This window comes from Stenella coeruleoalba (assembly GCF_951394435.1).
Source record: "Stenella coeruleoalba genome assembly, chromosome: 10".
NCBI lineage: Eukaryota > Metazoa > Chordata > Mammalia > Artiodactyla > Delphinidae > Stenella > Stenella coeruleoalba.
This window is the reverse complement of record NC_137156.1, coordinates 68341255-68364265: the sequence shown is the minus strand read 5'-3', so window position 1 is coordinate 68364265 and position 23011 is coordinate 68341255. Positions and strand designations below refer to the sequence as shown.

Here is a 23011-nt window from a genome sequence, read left to right as displayed (position 1 = left end):
GCTCTCTACTACTGTACTTCGACACAATTCATCTCATGTGATAAGCTTACTTTCGGCCCTGTCATAAAATAAACTACAACATAAATCAATGAAGTTAGAACACACCCTCACACCATACACAAAAATTAACTCCAAATGGCTTAAAGACTTAAATATAAGATGCGACACCATAAAACTCCTAGAATGGAACATAGGTAAAACATTCTCTGTACCAGTGTTTTCTTAAGTCAGTTTCCCCAGGCAATAAAAATAAAAGCAAAAATAAACAAATGGGACCTAATCAAACTTACAAGCTTTTGCACAGCAAAGGAAACCATGAGCAAAATGAAAACACAACCATACACCACACTATGAAGGAGTTTCCCTGGAGCTGGCTGACTTGGAAGCTGGGCAACTTCATGTCTCCTACCCATGGCAGACATTACTAATCAACCACAGACCCCAGTCATCCAGCACCTGGCTCTTAGAATCCTCCTTTATATGCGACCCCAGACAACCTCAGAGCTGACCTCTGCCATCATTTACCTTGACCCTTCACTGAGACAGTGACCTACTGAAGATTGTCTGAGATCTTGTGACACAGTGTTGGACCACACCCGATCAATTCTTTATTGGGAAGGGGATGCAGTCTGTAATCCAACAGACCTGTGACCCTAGAAAGATCTCAAGCTCAAGTCCTAGTTGGCTTGCTGTGAGTTCATAGCTGCCCCTGAAAAAGTCACGGGTATGGCAATTATGCCAGCGCCAACAGACCTGGATAATGTGGGCAGCATGGAGCAAACGGCAATAACGAAGGCGGATGCGCTACATGCGGACACAAGACTGTGGCCTGACCACTGCCCATTTTTGCTGAGCATAATGATCCAGCACAGTCCGCTGCTTCTTCTCCAGCAGCTCTGCCAGCTTCTGTTTCCACCAGTACATGCTCTGAGGGCCGCGTGCAGCAGCGTCCGGCGCACCAGGGTGCCCCGCCACCAGGCTTGGATCTTTATTGCTTGCAACTCTTTGTCAGAGGGGGGCGCTTCCACTAGGGGGTGGGGCTGCAAGGAAAAAGAAGGGACATTCAGGAAACATTCCCGACCCACCTGAGCCCTGGTGTAGCCAGGAAGGGGTCCTGATCCTTTATCAACAATGGCACCTTCCTCAGAAGTTTGTGAGCACTGGGCAGACCACTGGCTGCAGCCAGAGACCAGACAGGTGTCCCGTCTCTGCCACTCTTGGTTAACAGACACATCACAGTTGAACTCTGAGTCTCAGGGTCCTCAACTGTAACATGGGGCACACCTTCCCTAGCTGTCACCTGGTTCCTTGGACCTGGTTGGCCAGTCTAGAACAAGAACACCACGATCTATCGGTCAAAGGGTTATTCTGTTTGGCCTGGGCCTGACCACCTACCTGGGAAGCATATCACTTCCCTTCAGACCTCACCCACAGGCTAGAAAAGGGGCATCCTTTGCTCTCTTTTCATGCCTGACTCCAGCTCCAGTGCACAACCTGCTGTCTCCCTCTGTCAGCTCACAGGATTAGAAGTTTGTGACTTCCTTGGTGGCACAGTGGTTAAGAATCCACCTGCTAATGCAGGGGACACGGGTTCGAGCCCTGGTCCGGAAAGATCCAACATGCCATGGAGCAACTAAGCCTGTGTGCGACAACTACTGAGCCTGCACTCTAGAGCCCATGCTCCACAATGAGAGAAGCAACCACAATGAGAAGCCTGCACACCGCAATGAAGAGTAGCCCCCACTTGCCGCACCTAGAGAAAGCCCACAGGCAGCAACAAAGACCCAACTCAGCCAAAAATAAATAAGTAAATTTATTTAAAAAAAAGAATTCTCTTATTTGTTTGAGTGACTACTGTCTAGGTTTCTTTCCAATTTGGATTCCTTTAATTTATTTTCCTTATCTGATTGCCATGGCTAGGACTTCCAATACTCTGTTGAATAAAAGTGGCGAGAGTGGGCATCCTTGTCTTGCTCCTGATATCAGAGGACACGTTTTGTGTATCCCTTAACTACCTATTGTGGATATAGATGGTTTTACTACTTCTGTCTTTTAACCTTCCTACTAGCTCTGTACGTGGTTGATCTACTACTTTTACTATATGTTTACCTTTACCAATGAGATTTTTCTTTCGTAATTTTCATATTTCTAGTTGTGGCCTTTTCTTTTCCACTTTGAGAAGTTCCTTTTACATTTCTTGTAAAGCCGGTTTAGTGGTGCTGAATTCTTTTTGCTTTTGCTTATCTGTAAAACTCTTTTTCTCTCCTTCAAATCTGAAGGATAGCCTTGCTGGGTACAGCATTCTTGGTGGTAAGATTTTTTTTTTCTTTCTTTCATCACATTGAATATATTGTGCTACTACTCCCTTCTGTCCTGCAGAGTTTCTGCTGAAAAGTCAGTTGATAGTCTTATGGGAGTTCCCTTGTATGTAACTAGTAGCTTTCTCTTGCTGCTGTTGAGATTCTCTCCTTATATTTAATTTTTGCCATTTTAATTATAATGTGTCTTGGTGTGAACATTTTAGGGTTCATCTTGTTTGGGACTCTCTGTACTTCTTGGACCTGGCTGTCTGTTTCCTTTCACAAGATAGGGGAATTTTCAGCTAGTATTTCTTCAAATAAGTTCTCTGCCCTTTTCTCTTTCTTCTCCTTCCAGGATTCCTATAACGTGAATGTTGGTATGCTTAATGTTGTCCCAGAGGTCTCTTAAAAGTATCCTTGTTTTTTAAAAATTCTTTTTTTTTTTTTTTTTAGTCTCACAAGGATTGTTTTCACTAATCTGTTTCCAGTTTTCTGATCCATTCCTCTGTATCATTAATCTACTGTTGATACCTCTAGTGTATTTTTCATTTCAGTTACTGTATTCTTCAGCTCTGTTTGTTTCTTCTTTATATTTTCTAACTTTTTGTTGAAATTCTAACTGTGCCTATCTACATGGTCCGAGGGGGCTGGGTTCCTGGTGCTAACAGGCTAGAGAAAGGATTCCAAAATGACACTTACCAATGCAGGTATTATCGTGGTAGAATTAGCTCCCCAAATTGGCTGCTGCCAGCATCTCCATCCACAAGAAGATCCCTAGTTGCATCCTGCCCCTCCAAGAGGCTCTACAAAATCAGCAAGTGGGTCTGAACCAGGCTCTTTTCAAACTACTGCTTCTGTACCTGGACTTGGAATGTTTGAGATTTTGCATTCACCCTTTTAAGAGTGAAGTTTCTGTTTCCTATAGACCTCTGGCTCTCCCCAAAATAAGCCCCACTGATTTTCAAAGCCAGACGTTCTGGGAGCTCATCTTCCCAGTGCAGGGTCCCTGGTCTGCAGAGCCTAATGTAGGGCTGAGACTCCTTGATCCTTGGGGAGGACCTCTACAGTTGTGATATTTCTTCCACTTGTGAGTCACCTTCCCAGGGGTTTGGGTTCTGACTACACTGCATTTCTAGCCCCCTGCCCATTTTGTTGTGGTTTCCCTTTTATGTCTTTAGTTGTGGAAATTTTTTTCTGCTAGTTTTTAGGTCATTCTCATAGATAGTTTCTCTGTAAGTAGTTGTAATTTTGGTGTGCCTGTGGTAGGAGGTGAGTTCAGGGTCTTCCTATTCTGCTATCTTGGCCTCCACCCACCCCTCAGGTTTTAATATTGATAACTATGTTGTTCCTCTCTAAGATCCATAAGTGGCTCTTTCAAATAATGTGTTGTTCTTTTTTTAAGGCTAAGTGGTCTTCTGTGAAAAATATTAACTTTATTTCTTTAAATTGTCTTCTTAAATCTTCCCTTTAGCTATTGTGTTTCTGCTTGTTGGGTTTAGGGAGGCTTTTTCATGCTGCTGGTTTCCCCTAAAGCTTGATGACTCCTGGTTGCGCACTCATCTTTGTTCTGAGATTCCCTTTAGCCTGTCGATGAATGCTTAGTCCCTGACTCCACAGATTACATGGGCGGTGTGGGATAAACTGTTGGGGTGAGGTGTCAGTGGGTGGTCACCTGGGCAGGAGTCTTCCTGTACAAGAGAGTCACACAGTAGCAGGCCCTGCCTCTCCTTCCCAAGCCAGTCACAGCTCCTCCCTGAAGACAAGCCCTCTCTTGCCAACCGCATGACTCAACTGTAAAGGTGGCTCCTCCTCCTACAGATATATTGTAACTAGTCCCTGTGGTAGCCCACAGCCTCTGCTGCCCCCTGAACGAGGTACCTCCTAGCTTGAAGGGACTGCACGGCTCTGCACTTTTGTATGAGACCTTTTTAGAGCTTTGATTCATTTTCTTTCAGTCTTTTCATATCTGCCTCTGTCCTTTAAAGCAGCAGTCCCTAACCTTTTTGGCACCAGGTACCAGTTTCGTGGAAGACAATTTTTCCACAGACGGGGGGGTTGGGGAGGGATGGTTCAGGAGGTAACGCAAGCGATGGGGAGCAGCACATGAAGCTTCGCTCACTCACCCACTACTGACCTGCTGTGTGGCCCATTTCCTAACAGGCCATGGACCGCTACTGGTCTGCGGCCTGGGGGTCGGGGACCCCTGCTTTAAAGTGTCCATATAATTTCTGTCCACTGAAGATCTCTTCCTATTTTTTTAAGATACTATTAGAGATTTTTTTTTTTTTTTGCGGTACGCGGGTCTCTCACTGTCGTGGCCTCTCCCGTTGCGGAGCACAGGCTCCGGACGCGCAGGCTCAGCGGCCGTGGCTCACAGGCCCAGCTGCTCCACGGCATGTGGGATCCTCCCAGACCGGGGCACGATCCCGTGTCCCCTGCATCGGCAGGCGGACTCTCAACCACTGCACCACCAGGGAAGCCCCTATTAGAGATTTTTAAAAAATGTATTCCTGGACTTCCCTGGTGGCTCAGTGGTTAAGAATCTATCTGCCAATGCAGGGGACACAGGTTTGAGCTCTGGTCCGGGAAGATCCCACATGCTGCGGAGCAACTAAGCCTGTGAGCCACAACTACTGAGCCCGTGTGCCTAGAGCCCGTTCTCTTGCTCTGCAACAGAAGTCACAGCAATGAGAAGCCCGTGCATCGCACCGAGGAGTAGCTCCCGCTTGCTGTAACTAGAGAAAGCCCGGGCGCAGCAACAAAAGACCTACAGCAGCCAAAAAAAAAAAAAAAAAAGTACTCCTTTTCTGTTATTCCCAGGAATTTGCAGTGGGACAGGAAGATCTGAACCTGTGCTCAAATATTTTAATCCATTTTCTTATGGACATTTTCTGAGTTTTCTTTGTGGTCATGTTTCCTTGAAGTTTGGGGTAAAAATGTTGAAGCAGATTTTAGCCAGTGATGAAGAATTTCCTCTACAGATGGTATGTCTCTATTTTTTTTAAAGTAAAAATGTAAACTTAGTTTCTTCTTGTTCTTCCTTTCTATTTCCTCACTTTCTCTCCTGAACATTTCAGTCTGAAAGTCATTAGGCTGGGCAGTGCAACATAGGTGTACTGGGGGGAGTGGGGAAGAGAATCCCCATGGCACAGAGCAGGACATGGATCCCAAGAGGATGAGGAAGGTGTTGGCATGAAAGGTCTACCCAGCATGGAACCCAGGCAGGGGTAGGAAGAGTCCACACAGGGATCCAAAGTCATGACAGTGATGTGCATCATAACTAGTGGGATGAGGAGGGCATCCTTAGTAGTATATTCAAGTCTGAATTTGAATACAATGAGGAGGATATCCACACAGGGTGGCCTGACATTTTGTGTATTTATTAATGGTATTATTTTCTTTCTTTGCACTAAGGATTTGAAATCTGATGTATATTTTACATTTATAGCACTTCTCAATTAGGACTAGTCATATTTCTAAGCATCAACAGCCAAATGTGGTTACTGGCTACCACATTGAACAGACCAACCTTAGGGAATACAATATGTATCCTTAACTTACCAAAGTATAATATAAATTTAGTACCAGACAATTCAAGGACTTCAGAACATTTTAACTTTGGTTAACTCCCTTTGCAAGTTAAATAATTACTGTTTTGCACACTCCACATTCATTTAGATTTCCCCAATATTCTCTAGTTTCATTTCTGTTGCATCTCTGCCTGCCACCTAGGCTCATTTTCCTTCTGCCTATACAATATCCTTTAGTATTTATTTTAGTGTTGGTCTGCCGTTGATCAATTTTCTGTTTTTGTCTAAAAAGTTCTGTCTTTCCCTCACTATTGAAGGATGGTTTCAACAGGTAAGTCAGTAGTTATTATTTATTTTCTTTCAATACTTTAGTAATATAATTTTACTGTCTTCCATTCCTTCTGCTAAGGAGTCAGCTGTTAGTCTAACTGTTGCTCTTTTTTTTTTTTTTTTTCAGTATGCGGGCCTCTCACTGTTGTGACCTCTCCCGCTGTGGAGCACAGGCTCCAGACACGCAGGCTCAGCGGCCATGGCTCACGGGCCTAGCCGCTCCATGGCATGTGGGATCTTCCCAGACCAGGACGCGAACCCGTGTCCCCTGCATCGGCAGGCAGACTCTCAACCACTGCACCACCAGGGAAGCCCAACTGTTGCTCTTTTGAAGTAATCTTGTTCCCTTTCTGAGAGTTTTCTCTTTGTCTTTGGTTTTCACCAGTTTTCCAATTATGTGCCTATGTGTGGTTTTCTTTTTATTTTTTCCTATTGGGCTTCTTGAATCTGTGGTTTTCTATCTTTCCTCATTTTTGGAAAGTTTTCAGCTGTTCTCTCTTCATATGTGGCTTTCACCTCATTCTCTATCCTCGTCTACTAGGATAGGAATCTAATTATATATTTGACTTTTCACTGTATCCCAAGTGTTTCCAATCCTCTCTTTTGTATTTCCATCTTTATGTCCCTCTGTGCCTCACTGTATATATTTTCTCGATTTATTTTTCAGTTAAGTAATTATCTCTTCATCCTTGTACAATCTTCCGTTAAACTTATGCATTGAATTCCTAATTGGTTGTTGTGTTTTTCTGTTCTAAAATTCTGTCTGATAGTTTTAAAATAAGTTTCAGTTTTCTGCTGAATTCTCATTTTGTCTTCTACTTTCATTAACATATTATTTATTTTAAAACTTGTATCTGTACCTTCATTATCTGTCTCCACTGTCTTTTTTTTGTTTGTTTTTAATTTGGCTGCACTGGGTCTTAGTTGTGGCATGCTGGATCTTCATTGCTGCACGTGGGATCTTCAGTTGAGGCATTTGGGATCTTTAGTTGTGGCATTTGGGATCTTCAGTTGTGGCATGTGGGATCTTTTAGCTGCAGCATGTGAGATCTAGTGACCAGGGATCAAACCCAGGCCCACTGCATTGGGAGCTTGAAGTCTTAGCCACTGGACCACCAGGGAAGTCTCTGTGAGTCTATTTCTGTTGTCAGCTATTTCTCTTGTTTTCAAGGTGGGTTTTTTTTTTTTTTTGGTCTTGAGTTTGGCTATTTTTTATTGAGTGATGGATGCTGTACAAGAAGATTCTTCAAAATAAGTTGAAGTCTGAGATGAAGTTCTCTTTCTTCAGAGATGATTTACATTTGCTCTGGTAGGTGACTGGAGCATTAGAAATCCTGGGTTGCCTTAATCTAATTTCAGAGATTGAGATGATGTGAAACTGACCTTCCATCATTGGAAATGCTAGTCTATTTCTAATTCATTTTTCTCTTAGTATTGTAAGCCCTCTTGCCTTCCAACACTCAACATCGGGGATTTACAGGATGCCCTCATTCTTGGCAGTCCTGGTCTCCAAATTCTGTGCCTCCTCACAAAGAAACTCTCAAAAATTCTGCTCAAAATTTCAGCTTGTTGACTTTTCAACTGCCTCTTCACCAGCCCTCGCACCACCTCTACCACTAACCAGGGAGGTGAATAATAAGATGCCAATGTTGAGTTGACCTTTTTAATTCTGTGTCCAGAACACTGGATGCTTGTGACATCAATAATCTAGCTTCTCTCATTTATATAGAACATCCGTCTATCTTCTGCTTCCCTAAAATGTTTCTTCAACTTTCTCAGCTTTAACTCTAGTTACCGTTTACTTTTTTATTGACATAAGAGACACATAAAACTTACCATCTTAACCATTTTTAAATGTACAGTTCAGCGCTATTAAATATGTTCATAATGTTGTACAACTGTCACCATCATTCATCTCCATAACTCTTTTCTTCTTGTAAAACTGAAACTCTGTGCCATTAAACAATAACCACCCATTCCTCCACCTCCAGCTCCAGGCAACCACAATTCTACTTTCTGCCTCTATGATTTTAACTACTCTAAGTACCTTCTATAAGTGGAGTCATTTAGTATTTGTTGTTTTGTGACTGACTTATTTCACTCAGCATAATGTCCTGAAGTTTCATCAATGTTGTGGCACAAATCAGAATTACCTTCCTTTTTAAGGCTAGATAATATTCCATTGTATGTATATACCACATTTTGCTTATCCATTTATCCATCGATGGACACATGGGTGCTTTGATATTTTAGCTATTGTGAATAATGCTATGAACATAGGTGTACAAATATTCTTCAAGACTCTGCTTTCAATTATTTTCAGTATATACCTGGAATGGAATTGCCATATAATAATTCTATCTTTAATTTTTGAGGAACCACCGTGCTGTTTTCCACAGCAGCTATACCATCTTACTTTCCCAGCAACAGTGTACAAGGGTTCCAATTTCTCCATATTCTCATCAACACTTGTTATTTTCTGGTTTTTTTATAAAAAATAGTATCCAACCTAATGGGTGTGAGGTGGTATCTCATTGTAGTTTTGATTTGAATTTCCCTAATGATCAGTAATGCTGAACATTTTTATATGTACTTATTGGTCATTTGTATATCTTCTTTGGACAAATGTCTATTCAAGTCCTTTCCTCGTTTTTTGTTTTGTTGTTGTTGTTGTCGTCAAGATTTAGAAGTTTCTCTGTATTCTGGATATTTATTTCTTATCAGATATATTATTTCAAATATTTTGTCCCATTCTGTGGATTGCCTTTCTGCTCTGTCAACAGTGTCTTTTTTTTTTTTTTGCAGTACGCGGGCCTCCCACTGCTGTGGCCTCTCCTGTTGCGGAGCACAGGCTCCGGATGCACAGGCTCAGCGGCCATGGCTCACGGGCCTAGCCGCTCTGCGGTATGTGGGATCTTCCCGGACCGGGGCACGAACCCGTGTCCCCTGCATCGGCAGGCGGACTCCCAACCACTGCGCCACCAGGGAAGCCCAACAGTGTCTTTTGATGCATAAAATTTTTTTAATTTCATGTAGTCCAAATTGTCTATTTTTTCTTTTGTTGCCTGTGCCTTCGATGTCATATCCAAGAAATCATTGTGAAATCCAATGCTGTACAATTTTTGCCCTATGTTTTCCTCTAAGAGTTTTAGGTCTTTGATCCACTTTGAATTTATTTTTTATATGGTGTTGGATATGGGTCCAATTTCATACTTATGCATGTAGATATCCAGTTTTCCCCATACCAATTGTTGAAAACACTGTCCTTTCCCCCACTGAATGTTTTTGGCATCCTTGTAAAAAATAACTTGAACAGAGCCCATGTCTGGGCTCTCTTTTCTATTCCATTGGTCTCTATGTCTGTCTTTATGCCAGTACCACACTGTTTTGATTACTGTAACGTTGCAATAAGTTTTGAAATTATGAAGTGTGAGTCCTTCAGCTTTATTCTTCTTTTTCAAGATTGTTTTGGCTATTCAGAGTTTCTAGAGATTCCATATGAATTTTAGGAAATTTCTATTTCTGCAAAAAACGTCATCAGGATTTTGATAGGGACTGCACTGAATCTATAGATTACTTTGGGTAGTATTGACATCTTTACAATGTTAAGTCTTTCAATCCATTAACAAGGGATATATTTCTATATTTTTATGTTTTCTTTAATTATTTTCAGCAATGTTTTGTAGTTTTCATTGTACAAGTCTTTCACTTTCTTGGCTAAGTTTGTTCCTAAGTATTTTATTGTTTTTGATGCTATTGTAAATACATTTGGGGGGATAATTTTCTTTTAGCATTGTTCATTGTTAGTAACTGATTTTTGTCTTCAATTTTTTTTTTTTTTTTTTGCTGTACGCGGACCTCTCACTGTTGTGGCCTCTCCCGTTGTGGAGCATAGGCTCCGGACATGCAGGCTCAGCGGCCATGGCTCACAGGCCCAGCCGCTCCGCAGCATGTGGGATCTTCCCGGACCGGGACACGAACGCGTGTCCCTTGCATCGGCAGGCGGACTCTCAACCACTGCGCCACCAGGGAAGCCCTGTCTTCAATTTTGTATCCTGTTACCTTGCTGAATTCATTTATTAGTTATAACAGTATTTTAGTGGAACCAAAACTCTGGTGCTGATATTTTTCCTCCCTCTAGAGGGAGCTCCTCATCAGCCAAAATACAACGCCTTGGAAAATGCTTTTAAAATACCTGTTTTGAAACGTTTTCTTCTTCATGTGATTTGGTTGCAAAAAGGAAAGTAGTTCACTCATAAAAATTCTCACAGTTTTAACACTTAAAACTTTGGAAATAGAATTTCCTCACCTACTTGTCACTTACTTATACTCCCCTCCCCCCACCAAACTGTATTGGTTTTGGATCTATTTGTTAAAAATATTAAAATGCAACACCTTCTGATTTGTTTGTAGAATAGCTGTTTGTCATTAGGAAATATAGACACTTTAAAGCTAATAAAACCTTTGCATAATTGCTGGATACAGCTGGAAAGTGTATTGAATTAGGAGGCAGAAACAAGAATGCTAACTTCCCTCCAAGCATCAGGGCTTTATGATAGTCTTTTCCAGTTTCAGCAGCCATTAAAATCAACATCAGAGGGAAGTGAGCTTAAATTCCAGACCAGCATATCACTGTAGGACGAAAGGTTAAACCAGGACTTTGCCCAAATAAGAAGAAAAACCAATCACCTGGCAAAGGACATGAACAGACAGTTCATAGAAAAAGAAACAGTGGGGCGGGAGCGGGGGGGTGGGGTGGGGTGCAGATTCTGAACATATGCAAAGATGCTCAACTCACACATAAAAAAGAAATAAAAAGTTGATTGCTGATGACAGGTTCTCCAGGTTGGTAAGGGTGAAGAGAAACTATTATATGTTGTTGGTTAGAATGTAAACTGGCAAAACCTCTCTTTGAGTAACAATTTAACAAAATCCATCAAAACAAAAAATGCACAGACCCCTTGATCCAGCAATTCTACTCTGGGAAGTTTTTTCTACAGAAATACTTCCAAAAGTTAGCATCCACTTGACATCAAAAATCAGATTAGGTCAGCACAGGAAGAGAAAACTATAGGTCAATCTGACTGATGAACCCACATGGCAAATATTAAAAAACTGAATCCAGTGATGATTTCAAATAATACTTAAATGAGTAGAATTTATCTCATGAATGCAAGTGTATTGATCATTGTTCTTTTTTTTAAAATATTTATTTATTTATTTTTGGCTGCATTGGGTCTTCGCTGCTGCGCACGAGCCCTCTCTAGTTGCCACGAGTGGGGGCCACTCTTTGCCACAGTGCGTGGGCTTCTCATTGCGGTGGCTTCTCTTGTTGCGGAGCACAGGCTCTAGGCACGAGGGCTTCAGTAGTTATGGCTTGCGGGCTCCAGAGGGCAGGCTCAGCAGTTGTGGCACAGGGACTTAGTTGCTCTGCAGAATGTGGGATCCTCCCAGACCAGGGCTCGAATCCATGTCTCCTGCATTGGCAGGTGGACTCTTAGCCACTGCGCCACCAAGGCAGCCCGATCACTGTCTTTAACTACAAACAACACAAGCTGTTTCATATTCATTTAAGCAGAAAATAAAAGTACTGAAACAATACTTATTAGCTCACCAGATTTTAAGGAAGCCTGAAGAGTAGGCTCAGAAACAGAGCAAAGAAAAGCTACATATCTAGAACCACAGAAAACACCTCACCCTAGAACCAGCCTGATGAAGATTCCACCATGGGCACAAAGGATGCTCTCTTGATTTTCTGGATCCCAAGCCACAAGTTGAAAATCCCTAGTGGGTACATTTGACTGGCCAAACCTGTCACATGTCTGCCCAGCAGCTAGGGAAGCTGGGAAAGCAAGAAATTGGCATTTACAGCTCTATAATTAGAAGCAAGGGGCTCAGGTGCCAGGTAGTCTTAAATATGGCCAAGGCCCACCACTGTGAGGATATTTCCACAGTAAAAAAATCTATTGATGTAATTTACAATATTAACAGATATAAGAGGAAAACCATGTAATCCTCTCTACAGCTGCAAAAAGAAAAACATTTAATAAAATTCTTCATTAAAAAAAAAATTAGGGACTTCCCTGGTGGTCCAGTGGCTAAGACTCTGCGCTCCCAATGCATGCGGCCTGGGTTCAATCCCTGGTCGGGGAACTAGATCCTGCATGCATGCCGCAACTAAGAAGTCTGCATGCTGCAACTAAAAGATCCTGCATGCCACAACAAAGATCCCTCATGCTGCAACTAAGACCCGGTGCAGTCAAAATAAATAAATAAATATTTTTAAAAAATCATTTGTAATTCTATACAATAGCAATGGAGATTTTAAAAATGAAATTAAGAAAACAATTCTATAATAGCATCAAAAAGAATTACTTAGGGAAAAAATTAACCAAGCAGGTGGAACACTTGGACACTTAAAACTATAAAACACTGTTGAAATAAATTAAAGGAGACCTAAATATATGGAAAGATATTTTGTGTTCATGGGTCAGAAGACTTAATACTCCCCCAGTTGACCTACAGATTCAATGCAACCCTATTAAAATTCCCACTGCCTCCCCCATTTTTTTCAGAAATGGACAAGCTAATCTTGACGTTCATATGGAATTGCAAGGGTCCCAGAATAAAACAGTCTTGAAAAAGATAAAGTTGGAGGATAGATATATAAATCAATGGATGAGAAACCAGAAGTAAACCTATAGATCTATGTTCAATTCATTTCAACAAGGGTACCAAGACAACGGAAAGAATAATCTCTTCAACAAATGGTGCTGGGACAACTGGAAAAGCCCATGCAAAAGAATGAAGGTGAACTCTTAGTTACCTCACAACATATACAAATATTAACACATAATCGACTGAAGTCCTAAGTGTAAGAGATAAAACTAAAAAACTCTTAGAATAAAAAACACAGTGGGGACTTCCCTGGTGGCACAGTGGTTGAGAGTCCGCCTGCCGATGCAGGGGACGCGGGTTCGTGCCCCGGTCCAGGAAGATCCCACATGCCGTCGAGCAAAAAAAAAAAAAAAACCACAGGGGTAAATCTTTATAACCTTGGATTTAGCAATGGATTCTTAGCTATGACACCAAAGCACAAGCAACAAAAGAAAAATAGCTAAATTGGACTTCATCAAAATTTAAAACTTTTGTGCATAAAAGAACATTACAAAGAAAGTGAAAAGACAACCAGAAGAATGGGAGAAAATATTTTCAAATCATATATCTGGTAAGGATATGGTGTCCAGAATATATAAAAGACTCACAATTCAACAACAAAAAAGACAAGTAAGCCAATTAAAAATAAGCCAATTAAAAAGTGGAAAATGGTTTGAATAGACATTTCTCCAAAGAAACATACATAAATGCCCAAGCAGCACATGAAAAGATGTTCAACATCATTAGTCTTAGAGAAATGCAAATCAGAACAATGAAACACCACTTCACACTAGCATGGCTATAATAAAAAATAAATGGAAAACAACAAGTGGAGATGTGGAGATTGGTAGGAATGTAAAATGGTATAGCTACTGTGGAAAACAGTTTGGTGGTTCCTCAAAAGTTAAACAGAGAATTACCAGGTGACCCAGCAATTCCACTCCTAGGTATATACCTAAAAGAATTGAAAACAGGTGTTCAAACAAATACCTGTACACAAATGCTCACAACAGTACTATTCACAATCACCAAAGAGTGAAAACAATTCAAATATTTGTCAATTTACAAATATATAAACAAAATGTATCTATACAATGGAATATTATTTAGCCATAAAAAAGAATGAAGTTACTGATATATTCTACAACATGGATGAACCTTGAAAACATGCTAAGTGAAAGAAGCCAGACACAAAAGGCCATATAATATATGATTCTATTTATACAAAATGTCCAGGATAGGCAAATCCATAGAGACTAAAAGCAGACTAGTGGCTGCCAGGGTGTGGGGCAAGGGAAAGAAAATGGCAAATGACTACTTAATGGGTACAGGGTTTCTTCTGGGGATGATGAAATTAGAACTAAAATTAGATGAAATTAGAAACTGGACTTAGATAGTAGTGATGGTAGTACAACATTGTGAATGCACTAAAAGCAACCGAATTGTATACTTTAAAATAGTTAAAATGGTTAATTTTACATTATATGATTTTTACCTCAATTAATTTAACAAGATACACAGAAACATACACGGTTTTCTATTTCTTTAGGTACATGGATGTTCTGTGTCCATAAATGCATAGCTAATTGTCCAGGATACCCTCCAAGCCGGGAACAGTAATAATGTAAGGCAGAAAACACTGATTGCCAAGCAAAATTTATTTTGAAATGTATGAATTAAAAATAAATTATATAAACTATAATGGAAAAGACTCTAGAAAGAATATATATATGGATAAAACTGAATCGATTTGCTATACACCAAAAACTGACACAACATGGTAAATCAACTATACTTCAATAAAAAAATAAATAATTTTAAATAAAAAATTTAAGTCTGTGCATGGCATAAGGTCTGAAAGAATAGCTCTGGGGGTAAATTTTAAGGGAAATCCCCTTTCCACCTTATATGTCTCTGCATTTTTTGAAATTTTAGAAACAGACATACTATATTTATAATCAGGGGAAAAAATTAAGCAAGAAAAAGAGAAGCAGAAGCTGGAGAGGGGAGCAGTGAGGAAACAAGAGACCAAGGAGTGTTGTCTGTGAATGCTTAGTAGGATTCAGGGAATGCATCTTCCCCTTTGGCCCCATATGCTGCCACTTTGTGAATAACTACAAAAGCGTGAACATAAAAGGGGCTGGCAGGTTTTTCCAGGGACTTTTAGAAGGAGACAAAGCCAGGATATTCTGACAACAAACAGCCAGGCCAGAGTGGGGCAGGGGAGAGATCCACAAGGAACAGTGGGATCTAGTGTTCTGACCATGGCAACCCAGCCTGGATGGACTGAGCCTCAGAGTGCTGGCCACAACCACAGCCCCCTTCTAAGTGATTCCTTCTTCGGAATCCAGCAGATTGGGCTGGAAGTAGACACCTGACACCAGGACCAAAGGTTCAATGCAGTGATAGAGGCCTTTGAGATGGCTGATACCAGCACTCCGCTCACCCAGACTGCAGACGTTAAAGGAAGCAACAGGGTCCACTCTTGAGGACTTTTAATGTGATGCAAAGAGGTTGCTTGCTTGACAATAGCGCCAGAACCTGTAAGACATGCCAATGGACAGTACCATGGCAACTAGTATGAGTCATGGTAAGAGGGCTCAAATACACATAAACAGGAGCCACAGCGCATGGACCCACGAGCAGTGGGCACCCAGCAAATCCTCATGCAGAAAAATGAGCAATACCATACATGCTAAAGGCAGAGCCAGAATGGCCTCCCCAATTCCAAAGGACTCACAGCATCTCTGCATCACCTGCGTCTGCGGTTCCAGTCCTAACTCTGAATCCTAGAAACACAGCTCTCTGTGAGCTCCCATGGGCCCTTGACACACAGTTGCATTCTTATAGCACAGCAGGGCAGACCTAGGTTTTGTGGAAACTGAAGCTTATATAATTTGGAAGGCCTACTTTAAGAAAAAGAATACAAAATTACAGACTTAAAATTAGGCAAGTGAATATTTAGGACAAGTAAAGAAATCACATCAAATTACACATTTTAGGGCTGCCCTGGTGGCGCAGTGGTTGAGAGTCCGCCTGCCGATGCAGGGGACGCGGGTTTGTGCCCCACTCTGGGAAGATACCACATGCCACGGAGTGGCTGGGCCCGTGAGCCATGGCCACTGAGCCTGCGCGTCCAGAGCCTGTGCTCCGCAACGGGAGAGGCCACAACAGTGAGAGGCCCGTGTACCGCAAAAAAAAAAATTACACATTTTAAAAAGTTGGCAAACATAACAAACATTGTTATGTTTGTTATGTCACAAACATAACAATGTATATATTACTTAAGTGTCCTACCTCTATAATATTTTTCCTACTTTTTTGCTGCATAACCTTTGATTACTTCTTCATATGATGATTTTACAATATGATTTTCTATAGAAACTTGTTGATTATTGACATTTGAGATGCATAAAATGTGATTTCTTGTGCCAACATATGCACCATTCACAGCTGTTCTGGTTGGTTCCCTATAATCGCTGGAATTCTGATAAATTCTACTTCACAAAATTTATACCAAAAAAAGAAAAAAAAGCTTAGAATGTTTATAACTGTGTCACTGCATTATCAAACATATTCCTGACAAAGACAAAACTTCAATTTTAATCAGGCATCAATGAGAACAGAATCTACCTCTTACAGTTTAACATGCCTGATAAAAGGAAGAATTTTCTACAGACCGGTTTTTGTCTCCATACGTTTCAAATCTTGCTTTTCCTCCCCTGTACATATACTTCTGCTGCCGGGCACTGTAGGGAGTATCCATATCACCACAGCAGCACTTCTGTCCCAATATCCTCATACCATGATACAGGTGAATGGATGACATAACTGGAAGGAGAACTCCTCCTGGAAGCCATTGCTAGCAGAATGGCTAGCAAGAATTTACCTATTCCCAGGGGTGACTGTGAACCACATAAACCTATCACATTAACCCAAACTAAGTATATCCCAACTCAGCTTCCCCTTAGTCACATTCCAAAAGAAACTGCAGCCATTCCATGGCACCCAACAAGAAAAGGGTGACAGAGGGGGTCAGAGAGGTGGAGACAGAGGCCCTCTCCAATTGCAGCTAAAATATCTTGCTTTCACAAACTTAACAAAAAACATACTAGCCCGTGAACACACTGCTTGGATCCCTCCCAAAGGCTCTGACACTTAAGCTTCCATAAATCCACACTGGTGATGATAGTCCTAAGTAAAATCCCTTACTTGAAGGAAAGCTGCATGAATCTCTCTCTTCACTGCCACCAGCAGGAACAGACATAAGTGACTGGAAGGTGTATAAAGAGCAAGACTTAAAGACACCAGTTAAGTCTGAGAAATAAACTGAAAGCAAGAGATAATGGCAGGCCCCCAAAAATGATGGGAATCAATAAATAAGGTGACCGGTCAATTCCTAAGGAAATACAAACAAAAGAAGAGGAGAAAGAAATGTGGGCGAAATGTGGATGGACAGGACCTGATGAGGGGAGCCTTGTGTGCAGGTGGGCGGAGTCTAGTGATGGGGGTGCCTAACAGTTGAGGGCGGGGCTAAAGACTAGGGTGGCCTAACTGATAGATGAGTGGAGCCTAAAGACCAGGGCCATGGGCACACAAAATGTGAGTGAGGCCCATATAGAACGGATCTGCCCAGCAGATAATGAGCAGTGTCTAAAGGTGAGTAGGAGTTTGGAAATAAGATGCATGGGGCCCAGAGATGGAGAGGCCAGGGCTACCTGGGCCAAGCCCCCTTTCCTCCCAGCACCAGAGGTGGGTCTAGAAGTGGGAGGGTACCCCACTGAGCATCTCCATGTTCTTCCTTCCCCCGATCAGTTAGAGAAGGCAGCCATAAAGATTCAGTCATGGTGGCGTGGCAACATGGTACGCTGGACGTTACTGCATGCAGCACTCAGGGCCTGGGTCATCCAGTGCTGATGGAGGTCGATGCAGGCCAAGATGCTGGAGCAAAGACGGCGCCTGGCACTAAGACTCTACACCTGCCAGGAGTGGGCAGTGGTGAAGGTGCAGGCACAGGTTCGAATGTGGCAAGCCCACAGACGGTTTCTCCAGGTGTACCAAGCGGCCTGGATCATCCAGTCTCACTGGCGCTGGCATGCCAGCCAAACCCGAGGCCTGATCCAGGGCCGCTATGAGGTTAGAGCCAGCCAGCTGGAGCTCGACATCGAAATCCTCATGACCTAGGGTGCTGGCAGAGCCAAGGAGACTGGATCTCTCTTCCAATAAAGACATTTACTGACCATGGTCTTGCCCTCTGGAAATCAGACCCATAGATGAGGGATCGGCCCTTTACCTTCCTGCCTTCCACCCAAAGAAAAGATTTCCTGGCCATCATCTTAATGCCCATGCCAGGGCAACTCACACTAGGCCCTTGCTCCTAATGCAAACCTGACCAATCCTGTGCCCAAAAGAAACCTCAGGGCCCAGGTCAGTCTCTGACACCTCAGCCAGCCTGATCAGAGCTCCCTCCACAAGTTGGGGTAGGCTTTGGGCTTTATTTTTCTGCAGCCCCTGCCCAGCCATCTCCATTCAGGGTAGGACTGGCTGCAGTCAGAGCCAGCTGGGAAGGCCAGGATTCCACAGGTCTGTGATTGGCAGGGCCCTCAGGGCCAGCACAGAGCTTAGCAGGGAGCCAGGAGGACAGGGTACCCCAGCTGAGCAACAGCAGGACAGGCACTGTGCCTCAATGGGGGATGGCCAGCCAAAGCCAGCCCCTGGGGAAGGCCAGCACAGGAGCTGAGATGCTGCAGCTGTGCCTGCTGCCTCCCTCCCCAGGGGCTGAGAGACAAGGCTTCCCTTCCCTGTGCTGGCCACTTCCGAGGAGAACCACGCATGGGGTTGAGGAGGGGAGAGAGCGCCTGGGGATTGAAGTGGGTAAACAAGCAGAGGAGGATTAGGGGTGGGCAGGGGTAGATGGCTGTCCCTCTGCCATCGGAGGTCATTAGCTTGGGGACGCAGCCTCTAAATCCTACCATATCCTCAGAAGCAGCTGTGCCAGCCTCCCCTCAAGATTCCCTCTCTTCCCCAACCCTCCCACAAACTACCACACCCTCTGCTGGGCCTGCCTCGAGTGGGTACTGATGGAACTCTGCTTTGCTGAGTCTCTCATTATCTCTTGGCATTTATGTCTCAACCATCTCTGAACATGATCTCTCATTCTCTGCTTTGTCATTCATGCCCAAGATCCCTCACTCTCACCCTGTGTCAGATATGATGTTTGTCTGAACCTGCATCCCAGAAGTCTGAGGTCCATGGCCCTCCCCAGAATTTTGTGATGGGTGGCCTTGCAAGGGATGGGAAGACCAGCTGGGGAAGTGTACAGAAGTCAGAGGTCTTCATGGGCCTTGCAACTGGGTAAGGTTTTCCCTCACCACAGGGCCCATTGTGTGTGTGTGTGTGTGTGTTTGGGATTCAGGGCAGGGTGTCCCTAGAAGCGCTGTGACAGATGTGAGGATTCAGGGTTCAGTTCAATATCCATCACCTCCAGTAGCTGAAGGTGACAATGATGCAGCTAGGTTCCTCACTCTTCCAAGGGATCCCTTTTAGGAGCTTTGGACACAGCTCTCTCCTCCCATACTGGCAACAGTGAGTGGCAGGAAACTGGTTAGGTCTGCAAACTGAACATGACAGGAATTCTGTGTGACTAGCCCATTAGGCGCCCACCCCTGCAGTGAGAGGTGTTTAAAACCTGTGCTGGCAAGAATTTAACTCTCTGATTCACAACCTACATTGGGCATTGGAATACCCTAAAACACACACAAAAAAATACTGATGCCTGGGCCCACCCAGAGATTCTGCTTTAATTGGCTGGGAAGTGGCCTAGGCACTGAAGTTCAATGTGCAGCCACAATTTGAAAACCGCTGAGTTAAGTCCTTCCCAGCCTGGGTCATATGCCCGCCAATCAGCCTGTGTGGTCCCACCTGGGGACAGTCGTGCAGAATTCCAAGCTGAACACTCAGTGGGCTCAAGGTAATCAAGGCTTTCTGCTCTCTGATGAGCTAAGAATGCAAAGTAAAATGGGGATCTAGAGGCAGAGCTGCTTTGGGTCAAAAACCTTTGGAAGCAGGAAGATGCAGCCCCTCCTGAGAGTTGGGGCCTGAGATGGGGAGAGGCTGTTGGGGGAAAGTAGGCTGGGCCTCTTGTCCCAGGTAGAGGGGATCCCAGGAAGATGGCACCACACAGGTGTGAACAATGGAGACTCTGGGGCAGCCCAAGAAAGCCAAGTTTCATCCAAAGTCTTCACCACCACCTGCAAGAGTCCCTTCAAAGATCAGGGGTCTTGAGGATCCTTTTGTAGTTCATAAGTGTGATGATTGGGTGTTCACGCGCTTGTGTGACATGTGCCTCCTTCCAACCTTGTTACGACTGTGGCACATTACCCGTCTGACATGAGAAAAAAAAAAAAAAAAAAAAAGATCAGGGGTCTTGAGAAGCCAGGGATGGTCTAACCCCATGGATGCTGGGCATCAGAGAGCCCCAGGCAGAGGAATGAAGCATAGAACAGGAGTCAGGAGAGAAGCTCTTTTAGCAGCAAGGTCTGTGGCTAGTTGCCTAGATTTGTGGAGCCATCTTTCTCTCCTTAGCAGGGATGAGGCCACATGTGGGATTTCTTAGAGGTAGACCTCTCAGAACCTCATAGATCCTCTCTTCTGTTCCCCACCATCACTGAGAACTGAGCTGCATAAGGAACTCTTCCTGAGAATACACTGAAACACTGAAGTGGGGATGGGAGGAGCATGCTTGCAGCTTTGAGTCAGGAGTGAGCCTAAGAGAACTCTGGGGGACTTGGTATCCCCATGCATGCTCCTCCCCCAGGTGACATCATGGCCCCAAGAGATATGTGACCCAGGCCTGTTCAACAAAGAAATAAACTGACCCTCAGATGGGCCTAGCCTCCTGGGTCCCTAAGAAGGTAGTTCAGTAAGTGAAGGCTCATCTCCTACAGGTCCCCTTCAGACCTGGAAAAGGTCCCCAGGTTACATCTAGTCTCTTTGCCACAAGACGCCCACCCCATGCTCTCTAGCCCCTTACCTCATGCATCACCAACCTCAGATCTGATCCCACTGCTCCAAGGTCTCCATCCTGCCTTGTCTTCTTTCTCTTTCCCACATGTCAAACCCTAAATGAGATGCCCACAGCCACTGCCATGCATGTCTGGCAGCTTGAGTGGGCTGACCAACATCCCGCTGGATTACTCACACACATTCGCACACATTATCGAAGGACACTGGTTCTGACCACTACCCCACCCACTCCCATTTTGCCAGGTGGATGTTGCTGGTGTAAAGAGGTTTTTGTTCAGCTTTGTTTCTAAAAATCAAATTTGTTCAGGTGCATCATAAACTAGTAGTCTGGAGATAAGTGCTTATTATGTAGAAGGGCTGGACTGAGTTGAGAAGAAAATTTGTTTTCTGGGCACTCCCAAACTGGGCTTTCATATCTTCAGAACAAAGAACTTAGGATAGAGTGTGACCTTAAAGAGGGTGACCACAGATTCTGACAGCAAAAGGGGGTACGGCACAGGGCAGGTAGAGAAAGTTCCAGACACACAGGAAGAGACAAAAGCCCATTCACTGCCCCGAGACAGAGGAGTGTGAGGGGGCTTAGGTACTGCTGCAGGCTGTTGCCAGATCCTGCCCTTAGCCCCTCCTCTCAGGTCACTCCAGTAGGCACAGGGGAATCTGGGGGAGGCTGCATGGTTCAGAGGCAAAAAGTAGTAAAAGCCAAGGAAGGGGGAGTTCCTTGGTGGCCTAGTGTTTCGGATTCTGGGCTTTCACTGCCATGGCCCGGGTTCAATCCCTGGTCAGGGAACTGAGATCCTGCAAACCATGTGGCATGGCCACAAAACAAAACAAACAAAAAAGCCAAGGAAGGTACCAAAGTAATGGGTCTAAGGGCTGCCCTCATTGAGCCCGGTATACTCCCTATGGGGCTGGGAAGTAGCCAAGAGTCCCTAGACCCCCAAGATGGGACAAGTAAGACATGCCAAAAGGACTGGTGGTCCCAAAGAGGCCTAGGACAGAGACAAGCAGCCACAGACTGTGGCGATCTCACCACCTGAGGCCAAGGCAGGAACCATGGGCATCATAGAAGGTGGATTTAGGTCTGTGGGGGGGGACACAGTAGGATTATCTATTGGGGGCGGGCTAAAGACAACATGGTTTCCAGGAGAGCAGGCAGGACCACCCACAAGACCCAACCCAGGAGGGGAAAGTGGGAGGTATCAATGAAAGATGTTTGGCTATGAGTTGATAATTGCTGAAGCTGGAATGTTGTCTACTCTGTCTCATTTTGGATGTGTTTGAACATTTCCACAATAAAAACATAAAAAAGAACTTTAGTATAAATAATAGAAGAATGAAAATTACTTAACTTCTGTAACAGTTGGGAATTGTACTGGGCTCTTAGGAACAGAAACCTGAAAACCAGCGGCTTAAACAAAAGTTTGTTTTCTTCTCCCATAAATAAAGCCCAGTAGTGGCAACGCCAAGGTACAGCAGTTGCATAATATCAGGAGGTCCCATCTTCTCTGTTTCCACCCTGCACTCCTAGGATGGGACTAGTCCTCTTACTCTAGGATGACTCCTAGAGTTCCAGCCATCATGTCTGCATTTCAGGAGAGTAGATGAAGAGCAAAAAGAGAAACACTTCTGCCAGCTGACTTCATTTCTTTTAAAGACCTTTCCCAGAAGGCTCACTCACCCAGCCCCCTCCACTTATATTTCATTGGCTAGAACTGTTACCAGACCTTCCCGGCTACAAGGACACGCATTGCTGCCAGGTGTAACCGAAGAGGCTAGATTCTGTTGTGATGCAAACTTCCAAATCTCAATGGCTTAACGGAAATGTATTTCTCACTCACACAAATCTGCGGGGCTCCAGGCAATTCTCCATGCGGTGTCCCTCCGGGTGCTTGCTCAGTCTTCCAGGCTGCTCCATGCTTACACCACCTCCATGTGGATATGAGCTCCTGTGATTGCACTCCTCGAAGTAGGGGAAGGAAGGACTGGAGAGAAGAGCACCAGCGTTGTAGGTTTCCACTTGGAAGTGTCTTATTTCATTTCTGCTCACTTTTTATTGGCTCAACAGCCATGCAGCTGTGTCTAACTTCAAGGAGAAGGAAAATACAATCTTCCAACATGCCTGAAAGGAGAGGGAACAAGAATGTTGGTGAACGAGTCAATATGCCCCAT

The 23011-nt window shown here is 43.8% G+C and overlaps 2 protein-coding genes across 2 annotated transcripts; one reads left to right on the top strand and one right to left on the bottom strand.

Annotated features, from left to right (window-relative positions):
• Positions 1-600: 600 nt before the first annotated feature.
• LOC307192964 (IQ domain-containing protein F5-like) lies at positions 601-23011 on the bottom strand (the record flags this gene model as incomplete). Its single annotated transcript, XM_079934340.1, has 4 exons — positions 601-709; positions 754-1040; positions 22681-22869; positions 22958-23011. The coding sequence occupies 4 exons, from the start codon at positions 23009-23011 to the stop codon at positions 601-603; spliced, it is 639 nt and encodes a 212-aa protein (XP_079790466.1).
• On the top strand, positions 17639-18606 carry IQCF6 (IQ motif containing F6). The gene is given in 2 exon segments (XM_079935352.1): positions 17639-17731; positions 17735-18606. Coding segments are annotated over 2 exon segments (321 nt in total). The 5' UTR covers positions 17639-17677; the 3' UTR covers positions 18002-18606.